At 37.3% G+C, this 10,666-nt stretch overlaps 2 protein-coding genes across 2 annotated transcripts; one reads left to right on the top strand and one right to left on the bottom strand.

The window, feature by feature from the left end:
• The first annotated feature begins 686 nt into the window (after nucleotides 1–686).
• LOC104090122 (protein TIC 21, chloroplastic) lies at nucleotides 687–4,027 on the top strand. The gene is made up of 4 exons (XM_009595168.4): nucleotides 687–1,054; nucleotides 1,831–2,088; nucleotides 2,966–3,163; nucleotides 3,792–4,027. The coding sequence occupies exons 1-4, from the start codon at nucleotides 776–778 to the stop codon at nucleotides 3,903–3,905; spliced, it is 849 nt and encodes a 282-aa protein (XP_009593463.1). The 5' UTR covers nucleotides 687–775; the 3' UTR covers nucleotides 3,906–4,027.
• A 1,291-nt stretch (nucleotides 4,028–5,318) lies between these two features.
• On the bottom strand, nucleotides 5,319–7,499 carry LOC104090120 (uncharacterized). Its single transcript, XM_009595167.4, has 2 exons — nucleotides 7,393–7,499; nucleotides 5,319–6,618 (listed from the first exon to the last, which is right to left on the bottom strand). Exon 2 carries the CDS (start codon nucleotides 6,586–6,588, stop codon nucleotides 5,578–5,580), a length of 1,011 nt encoding a protein of 336 aa, XP_009593462.1. The 5' UTR covers nucleotides 6,589–6,618; nucleotides 7,393–7,499; the 3' UTR covers nucleotides 5,319–5,577.
• Nucleotides 7,500–10,666: the final 3,167 nt, after the last annotated feature.

Genomic DNA, 10,666 nt, shown 5'->3' with positions numbered 1-10,666 from the left:
TAATCCAAGGGGTCAGGCCCAAAATTTAAAATTTAGGCAAATATATTGAATATAATCGCCTATCAAATTAATAGCCACCAAATATATATTATATAAAAATATACATATTTTATATATTATATATTTATTTATTTGGCTAGCGACTATAATTATTTTGGCATATTAAAACCCCCAAAAATTTACTGAAACTATAATTCTGCAATTAAGGCTCCGTTACCTTATCACACTATAATGGAAGGAAATGCATTTGCAGCTTCTTTTCTTTCTTTCTTTTCCCTTCAATTCTTTAGTAGTAAGAATGAACTGTTACTATATCTTTAGTAAAATAATTTAGTAAAACGAGAAACCCACGCCTAACTTATGCATTCATAGATTTTTAGCCTAATCTAATGTTTTAGGCTTTTAGCCATGCAATGACCTGAAAACACTTTTTCCCTTTTCATTTATTTATTTATTCTTTTATTTTTGAATAAATTCATGTGAGCAACCAAAGATAAATTCAATATAACATTATAGTTTGATTATTAAAAAAATCTAAAATGTACTGTTAATATCGTTTTTTTTTCTATTTTCATTTTTTTTGGGAACTTCCTTTTTTTTCGAGTTTACATTCAAGTTTTAAAAAAATCACTATAGGTCCCCTTCACTTTAATAAGTAATTCTCTTTAAAATTAAAGGGTAAAAGGAGAAAAGAAACAAAATAAAGGAAAAGAAGTACTGAACCTGCTTAGACATTGCCCTGTGTAAGCTACTGTATCTTCGAACAAAACTAGCTATGCAAACTCTACTCTTGCCGGCGGCTCACTCCGTCACCGGCAGTGCACCATCAGCTCTTTCCTCGGCCGGAAAACCATGTCGGCATAATTTCTTTGGACGCCAAATTACCCTAATTTCTTCGCCCTCATCATTATCTTTACCTCCCTTAAAGACAAAGCCTCTTTCTTTTCCCCAGTTTAGTCTCATAAACAAACGGACCAGAATCTTAGCTTCTGCTCCCCTTTCTCCACCCTACACTTCCCCAAATGACGAGTCTGAAAAAGCGAAATTAGCTCAGGTACTTTCCTATTTCTGCTGTTACTCCATTTCCTTTTCTGTAGCATTTTCTAATGTAGGTAGCAAACTGTTAAATATTTCTCCTTTAAATTTGCATTTTGGATTGCTTAGCTATTAGCTGAATTGGTTTTTTTTTTGAAGTGTCAAAGGGTATAATTTAATGCATCAATTGCTGCTTTAGGGTTTTGTTTTAGTGTGTGAAAATACTAAATAAAGTTTGTCAAAATGCTTAAACTTTCATTTAACGATGCATTTAGCTAAGGAGCGCTGAACTTCGTTGCACGTTCTTGAGTGTGAAGTAAAGATAGCTTTAATTGGATCTATTGTAGGTTTTGAAAGAATGAGTTTGGGTTCTTAAATGTGATTTTGAGTTGTTTTAATATGTGCCAAACTAGTCGTACTGCATTTTATCTTGCTTGATTCGTTTATTTGAGTTAGTAGAAAATTCAGATATACCTAGAACACCTTTATAAGTAGCCCTATGCCATAGGAACGAAGCCTGGTATTTAAGTGGAGAAGGGTAGAGGGACATTCCATTATCCCCGAGTTTCGAAGTTTGTGGTTGGCCCCGGACGACTTCTTGGTCATAGAAAAAAACATTTATAAGTAAAATTAGTGAGTATTAGAATGAAACTGGTCCCAATGAAGCGAAATGGACATTAAGAATTCATGTAGCGAATCCCGACTAGTTTGCGATTGAGGGGCGTTACTAAGTTCTGTTGTATTTCTGTGTTTGAGTAAGAGACTGATTGATTGGGTATTTGCTCTTAAATTTAGGTTGCGAAAAGACTACAGAATACTGCAAGGTACTTCAAGAGATTGGGTAGTCTAGGGTTCTGGGGACAGCTGGTATGTACGCTTGTTGCTGCGGTGATCCTTTCGTTTTCTGTTGTTGTTACGGGGAAGATTACGTCGCCCTTCACATTCTACTCAACTGCGGGTGGAATTGCAGCTGCTTTTGTTTCAGTTTTTTGGTCATTTGGCTATATTCGCTTGTCTGAAAAGCTTCGAAGGACAGCTAATGATCCTTCAAAGGTAACGCCCCACATTTTGTCAAATTGCTTTGTGAATTAAATTGCAGTGTGTTGTACTTTCATCCAAATCAATATGCAAAAAGAAAAAGAAATATATTCTTATTAAATTTATGCAAGTGCCTTGTAACTGTGTTATATTAATAGTAGGCGTATTTACTTCATGGATTTCACCTCAGATAGTGCTCCCTCAGCCCTCCAACTGCTTCTGAAATAAATGTACCATTTGTGAGCCAGATTATGTTTGAAGTGTCAGGTGGTATGAGAAACAAATGATTCACATACTCCTAAGTTTGCTTTTGAAACTGCTTATCATTAAATTTCCTGTTGCTTCCTTGAAGTTGGTGCAGAACTTCCCTTTAAAGATACACAAAACATACTGGGATATTGATGAACAGGACGTTTCATGGAGTTGTTCTGAAACGTTTGGTGCTTCCGTAGATATTACTTCCTCTAAGTTCTTAATTTCTAGTTTTGTGGTTATTTGAGTTGACACTAGAAGTTTTTGTCCCCTTCCTTTTCCTTTTTGTCCTTCCTTTTCCTTTTTTTCTTTTGGATTGTGGATCGAAGTGGAATTTCTAGATCAAGATTTGAGGTGTTGAAAATGACTTACTAAATCTCATTTTTTTAGCTGTTCTTCTGCAAACTTTATGGTTCTTATATCTATAACACCTTATGTTTAACTTAACACAAAAAGGACCTCTTGTTATGATAGATTCCATTCTGTGCTACAACAGTAAAAAAAAAAAAAAAAAAAAGATTTCATTCGGAGCTGCTCCAGGAATATTGGATGCGAGCTCCTCTGCATACACCTCCAATTTCGACCTGAGTTTGAATCCAAGGCAATTTGTCCAGCTTCATACTAACTGCTTTTGTTTTAGGCTCCTCCTCGTGCTGATGTTGTGAAAAGCTTGAAAAATGGAATAGTGGTGAATCTTCTGGGCATGGGTGCTGCTGTACTTGGCATGCAAGCAACTGTCGGATCGTTGGTGGCTAAGGCTCTTACCACCTCAGCTAATCCATATAGTATTACTCCTGGAAGTAGCCCCGTGCTTGCTTTGGATGTATTTCTGGTTCAGGTATGCTTTTAAATTGTCCCGCTGTCACCATTTGGCATCAGTCATTTACGTATTAAATACAATTCATTTATAAACTGGTAATTGAAATCGAAAGACCAAAAGAACATTAAAGATTTGCTTTATGAGGGGTCGAAAAGTGGTTTGGGGGGCTCCTTTACTTTGTGGTTATTACCTAAAAAGTCCATACAGAAATAAACATACACAAGTACTTCTAGAATATTTATTTTGGGGCACCCAGCAACCTCTTACCCTTCATACCTGGGGACGAAGAGGTTAAATTTGGTGCTCTCTCTATATCCTGTTTTCTCTCCCTCTCTTATATCCATTCATTTTGGTGTCTACTATGGAAAAACAAGGTGCCTTATTTTATCACGATTAGAACTAGTGATAATAGGTATGGAATTCCTGCACGAGGTCAAGCTAGGAGAGGGACAACCATGTTGGCTGCTTTTCTTCTCTTGAGTTTCCAGCATCTGTAGTCTAATGTCATGCATGCATTTTGCGACATGTTCGATGAGTTCAAGAGATCAACTTATCATACATAGTTGGCCGTCGAGCTGGTCCACTTGTTATCTGTCTCTGGCACCACAATTGCTTATTTCTGCTGTCTCACATGTTTTCTTTACAGGCATCAGCGAATACTATCGTTGCACACTTTCTAGGTCTAGTGTTCTCATTGGAGCTGTTGCGCTCAGTCACCTTGCCACCTTCAGAAGGCATTCCGGTACCAAGGGTTGCATGAAGTGTCAACAAGATAATGCTGCAGAATAGTGTTAACAAAAGGCTTTTGAGATCGCAGCCATGTATTTACTATAATGAGTGACCTAATTTTTGGCGACTTGCAAATGAAATTACTTTCTCCAATTTCTGAAAGGCTTCGTATAAAAATTTCAACTACTGCCCTTCCATATGGTTTTTGGTGCGTCAAAAAAAAAAAGGAGTTGTTTGTCACCAGTTAAAAATTCCACTCATTGTGCAATAAGAAACTCAACGCCTTCTTTTTCTGTGTTTGTCTACTAGGCAATAAAATACCGACCATCTCTTTCCTTCTGTGTAGTCCTCTTCCTTTTTTTCTTCTGTACCCTGGTTTCTTTTTAACTCTTTGTTCTTTTACGGGGTAAGACCAATGTATAAAATTATTATTAACATTTGGCAAAGAGTTGCACATATCAGAGAGTTAGAAGATGAAATTTTCAAGATGTTCATTGCAATAACATATTAGTTGCGAATTTCCAACTGGCCTAGTTGGGTTTGAGCAAATGATGTCCCTGCTGCCCTGCATCGTCTCCAGTTATGCCTACCTCATGAGAGCCTATAACGTTCATTAAAACCCTTTAAATTAGCAAGCGGATATTTGAGACAGAGAAGAAGCAAATTAAGCCGTGGATGAAGAAAACTACTGCACCAGCAACTATTTTGTGACAATGGGCACCAACTTAGTCTTTCTTTGAGCTCGATACAGTCTAAATCGAGGGCAATTTTCACCTATATACATAGTCGTTGCTTTCATACAACATTGCCCAAGCGTTGACATGCCAAAGGAAAGGGAAAAGGGCACAAAGGCATTAGATATTCTAGAATTTGCAAGAGTCAATATTCAAGCTTCAGCTTTCAACAGTGATGAAAATTGTGGCCTTAGACAAGGGAAGGATAGCCTAGCGATAAGGAACTTTTCCTCCAACAATAATGTTAAGAGCTTTGAGTTACAAGGGATACAAGTAGGAAAAGAACCACTGTTGCACTCTTGGGTAGAAGAGTTTCGGCCGGTAAGGGTTTACCATATGGTCCATATCCATAAAAGAAGGGAAAAAGGAAAGAAAGAAAGAGAATCGTGGCTTTAATGTGCCAAAGCTCCAATTCTGCCCCCTTTTCTGATGATATTATTACTCCCAATGCACATAACAATTTGAGTAGAACAGAATTCCCTTGAAGACAAAATCCTGGTCCATAGACATTACGGTACTCTCCTGTAAAGAGGCATCTAAATTATGCAGACAGTGGGATAAGACTGTAAAAATAAAATTAAAAAAACCCTACATCTGGCATAACATCTGAAACTCAATTATAGAGGCATTGATAGATATTTGTCACTATATTGCATTCAACTATAGCACCAAATGAGGTTTGATAGGTAAAAGAACAAGAGCTTACCAGCTAGGAGCACAGATAGTGAACTCTAATTCAGAAATGTCACAACTTAGCAACTATTATATGCTATCTTGAATCAAGATACATTTCGACGAAGTTCTACACTATATTTTACTAAGAAATAGAAAAAAGATCATCTTCTTAAACGAATTGACTGAATGAGATCATCAATCTGGTTTACATAAACGCCAAGAACTATCTTAACAAACAAGTATATTATTGGCAAATTACTCAAACATGATACCCGTCCTTTGAAAATCTAACGATCAAGCACCTGCTTGAGGAGACCTGATCTGTTGTGCCAATTCCTCATCAGCCTTTCTAAGAAACTCATCCCAACCACTACCTGGACTAGTATCCAGGTAATCATATGGAACAGCGGTTTTCAAACCAGGACGGACCCCGCATTGGCTCTCTACAATTCTAAACTCCAAGCAGTTCCCCTCTTCCTTCAATTTATCTTCCAATTCCTCCCAGGAGAAAAGCAGAGGCAAGGTAAATGCACCCCAAGGATTGAAATCCAAAAGCTTAACTCGTTCATCATTAGTGACATATATATCAAATGTATAACTTTCGGATGCAAAATTTCCCTTCACTTTATATAGAAAAAATCTCTCAATTATTGCTATCACCTCATCCTTCTTTTCAAGAAGGGCAGGATAAAATCCAGTCACCTCACGCTGAGAGACTCCCACGAGGATCCCATTGCGTACAAAGCAGCGGAATTCCATCTCAGGGCGCAGGGAAGAGTACCATTTGCGAAGTGCAAGGAAAAACTTTGGGGGCCTATAGTTAGTCTTATCACTGCAGGAATCATATGCATGACACAGATCATGGATTAGAGAGTCTGATGCCCGTAGTAGAAGTGCAACCTCACTGAAAGAGTTGCAGCACAGATTCCCAGTTGAACTGATCCATGCAGCATCTTTTGGTGCGCTCCAATTAAGCTTCACGAAGACAGAACCCCCAAGGGCCTTTATAGATTCCTTGATCTCCTGTTCGAGTTCTGGGAAAGAAGGAGGTGGCGACGGTCGATCTGATTCATCCTCCGACCCTTCAGATACTTCAAAATTCTCCTCTTCTTCAGGTTTATGGATCCTATTAGGTAGAGCATCACTATCATCAATAGAAAGGGGGAGAAGGAATGGACCGTGATCATCGGTAAGGTACTCTACAAAGGATTCGGGCAGCTCATGTATCGTTGTCTTTATGGAATCAGATTTAAATCTGGGGTACCACTCCTGGATCTGGCACCTATTTACTTCTTCCTCTTTCATTTTTCTTCGGGAAGGAATAAACTTCACTCTCTGAAACAAAAATTATCAAATTTTCTATAAAAAAAACTGCTAATGGATAAAACAAATTATGAACCAGCAATGAAAAAGTACTAAATGAATGATGTTAGATAGCCAAAAAATTTATCATTAAACTAAATTTACTAAACAACACAACAAGGAAAGAAAATGGAGCAAACCAAAATGGGCTAACTAATATTTGCAGGTCATTGAATTCAAAATAAAGTTTTTTAAAACAGCCACACCTGTCTCATCAACCGGAAAATGTTAGCCTCCCACTAAAAACTCACTGGGTTAACTCTAATTTTAACATCTTCAGTTTAATGTTGATTCAATTTTCACTGTCTAGACGTTGATACAGTAACCGAACCGGTTCAAAACCTAATTTATTCTCCACCTCTTCCACTCCACTGACCACCTACACTCGCTGCTCTTACTGCGCCACCGCCACAAGACCCACATCAATCATTCAACTAGGTTCTAATCCAAGTTAGGTTGGTTACATGAATTTCTGTATTCATTATTCAGATTGCACAAAGCTATTTTTACATCGATTGTCAACATATCGCAACCCGTCTCCTTTATCTGGTCTTGGACAGTTGGACCAGCTATTTTTACAAAGCTCACATAAGCTCAGTTTGGGCGAAAGTAACACAAAATTTTAAAAAATTATATACCGATTTTGATTGATAACAATAGAAAAATAAGGAATTATATTTGATGTGTCCACAGAATTAAAAAGTTTCAATAAAAAAAAAAAGCTTAATCTCAAATTCGAAAAGTTACCTGTTGAGTAATCAACAATGGAGGAGCTGAGCACGGAGAGAGAAACCTGAGGAGGAGAAATAGGAGAAGGCTTGAGGGCCTGTGGTGCGTTAGTGACCCATTAGAGAAATTTGGGCCGACTGAAGCCCATATATAGTAGCTTCTAAATTGGAAGTATTTCGTTAAAACTAGGAACATTAAACCATATGTTATAAAATAAAAACGGTAAAGTAAAGACAAGTATAGAGAGAAACTGATATATTATTCAAACTTCAAACTTATATACATAATGAATTGAAAACTCCTCTATTTATAGAAGAAAGGAAGCAGCTGCGAGGCTTTTCAGGAAGCTGCTTGTAAGCTGTCTGCATGAGCAACTTGCAACCTGCCTGTTTAATAAGAAATTGCTGCAAATCATTTCATTGAGCTGCTTGCAACCTTCCTGCATCAGCTGTTTGTAGATAAATTTTAACAGAGTACTAAATGGATAATCTTCTTCAGGAAGATTATCTATAGCGGAGTAATAAATGAACATCCACAATATAATTATTTTCATAACACTCCCCCTTGGATGTTCATTAAAAGGTATTGTGCCTCGTTAAAACCTTACTAGGAAAAACTCAGTGGGAAAAATCCTAGTGAAGGAAAAAGAGTACACATATTTAGTAATACGCATTTCTAGCTGCCTCATTAAAAACCTTATAAGGAAAACCCTGTGGGAAAAAACCTTAGTAAGGAAAAAAAAGAGTACATCGCGTATTTTACTCCCCCTGATGAAAATCTTGTTTCAAATATTTGAGTCTCTGCATTCCAATCTTGTATACCATCTTCTCAAAAGTTGAAGTTGGCAAAGATTTAGTGAATAAATCTGCCGGATTTTTACTTGAACGGATTTGCTGCACATCAATGTCACCATTTTTCTAAAGATCGTGTGTGTAGAATAATTTTGGTGAAATGTGCTTCGTTCTATCTCCTTTTATAAATCCTCCCTTCAATTGGGCTATGCATGTAGCATTGTCTTCGTATAAAATTGTGGATCTTTTATCACACTCCAAACCACATTTTTCATGAATAAAATGAATCACTGATCTCAACCATACGCATTTCCTACTTGCTTCATGAATAGCTATTATCTCAGCATGATTTGAAGAAGTAGCAACAATTGAGTGCTTTGTGGAGCGCCATGATATGACAGTACTTCCACATGTAAACACGTACCCGGTTTGAGATCGAGCTTTATGGGGACCAGATAAATAACCTGCATCTGCATAACCAACAAGATCTGCACTACCTTTGTTAGCATAAAACAAACTCATATCAAGAGTTCCCTTTAAAATATCGTGCTTAATCACATTCCAATGTCTCTGAGTAGGAGAAGAGTTATATCTTGCTAGTAAATTAATAAAAAATGCTATGTCAGGCCTTGTAGCATTAGCAAGATACATAAGCGCAACAATTGCACTGAGATAGGGTGTTTCAGGACCAGGGAGTTCCTCATCCTCTTCTGGAGGTCGGAATGGGTCCTTATTCACTTCAAGTGATCGAACAACCATTGGTGTACTCAATGGGTGCACTTTGTCCATGTAAAAGCGTTTTAAGACCCTTTCTATATAGGCAGATTGATGCATAAAGATCCCGTTTGCTAAATGTTCAATTTCCAATCCAAGACAAAGTTTTGTTTTTTCAAGATCTTTCATCTCAAATTCTTTCTTAAGATATTTAATTGCCTTTTGGAGCTCTTCTGAAGTTCCAAAAAGATTTATGTCATCAACATAAACAGCAAGTATAACAAATTTTGATGTCATTTTCTTTATAAAAATACATGGACAAATAACATCATTTATGTAACCCTCTTTCAGTAAATATTCACTAAGGCGATTATACCACATGCGCCCAGATTGCTTTAAACCGTACAAAGATCTTTGTAATCTGATTGAATACATTTCCCGAGATTTCGAATATGCTTCAGGCATTTTAAATCCTTCAGGGATTTTCATGTAAATCTCATTATCAAGTGACCCGTACAGATAAGTTGTAACCACATCCATCATATGTATTTCAAGTCTTTCACGTAAGGCTAAACTGATGAGATATCGAAATGTTATGGCATCCATAACTGGTGAATATGTTTCTTCATAATCGACACCAAGTCGTTGTGAGAATCCTTGTGCGACAAGGCGAGCCTTGTATCTTTCAACTTCATTTTGGTTATTCCTTTTTCGCACAAAAACCCATTTATGACCAACTGGTTTTACACCATCAGGTGTTTGGACTACTGGTCCAAAGACCTCTCTTTTAGCAAGTGCGTTCAATTCTGATTGAATTGCCCTTTGCCATTTTGGCCATTCAGATCTTTGTTGACATTCTTCGACAGATCGGGGTTCACAATCCTCACTATCTTGTATAGTGTTAAGTGCAACATTATATGCAAAAATATTATCCACCACTATTTCAGATCGATTTTAATTAATCCCATCATCAGTAGAACTTATTAAAAGTTTCTCACTCACTTGAGTCTCGGGTTCATTGATTTCTTCAGGAATCTCAGAACTAATCAGATCTTGGGTCTCTTTAAGAGATACCTTCATAATATCATTTTGATCATTTGTCAATTTTTCTTTTCTAGGATTTCGATCCTTAGGACCCAAAGGCCTACCACGCTTCAGGCGTGCTTTAGGTTCACTAGTTCTTATGCTAGTAGATGGTCTTGCTGGGACATCAATTCGTATAGGCACATTCTCTGCAGGGATATGTGACTTAGTTATCCTTTTCAAATCAGTAAACACGTCTGGCATTTGATTTGCTATATTTTATAAATGGATGATCTTCTAGATCTCCTGATTACATATAGGGATACGTAGATCAAAATGAGATAATGATGAAACTTTTCACACAATTTCTCTTTTGATTTCCTTTTTCTCTCCCCCTAATTGTGGGAATTTTTTTTCATCAAATCGACTATCTGCAAATCGAGCAGTAAATAAATCTCCCGTCAATGGTTCAAGATAGCGAATAATAGAGGGTCAAACCCAATATTCCTAACCTTCTTTGGGGGCCCGTCTTACTGCGCTGTTGTCACGCCCCAAACCTGAAGAGGTGTGGCCGGTACCATACTCGACCCGAGCGTACCACTCTGTAACTGTGAACTCTAGAGGGGTAACCCTCAACCTAGGCCGATGAGGCCATATTCTGAATCATCTGAAAATATCGTCTCTCTCATCTGAGGGGTAAACATACCCAAAAACTCATATATATATATATATATATATATAAATGTGCAGGCTGACGAGGCCGC

Source organism: Nicotiana tomentosiformis, chromosome 1 (genome assembly GCF_000390325.3).
Source record: "Nicotiana tomentosiformis chromosome 1, ASM39032v3, whole genome shotgun sequence".
Taxonomy (NCBI): Eukaryota; Viridiplantae; Streptophyta; class Magnoliopsida; order Solanales; family Solanaceae; genus Nicotiana; species Nicotiana tomentosiformis.
Note: the sequence above shows the minus strand (reverse complement) of the source record. Positions and strands in the feature narration are given on the sequence as shown.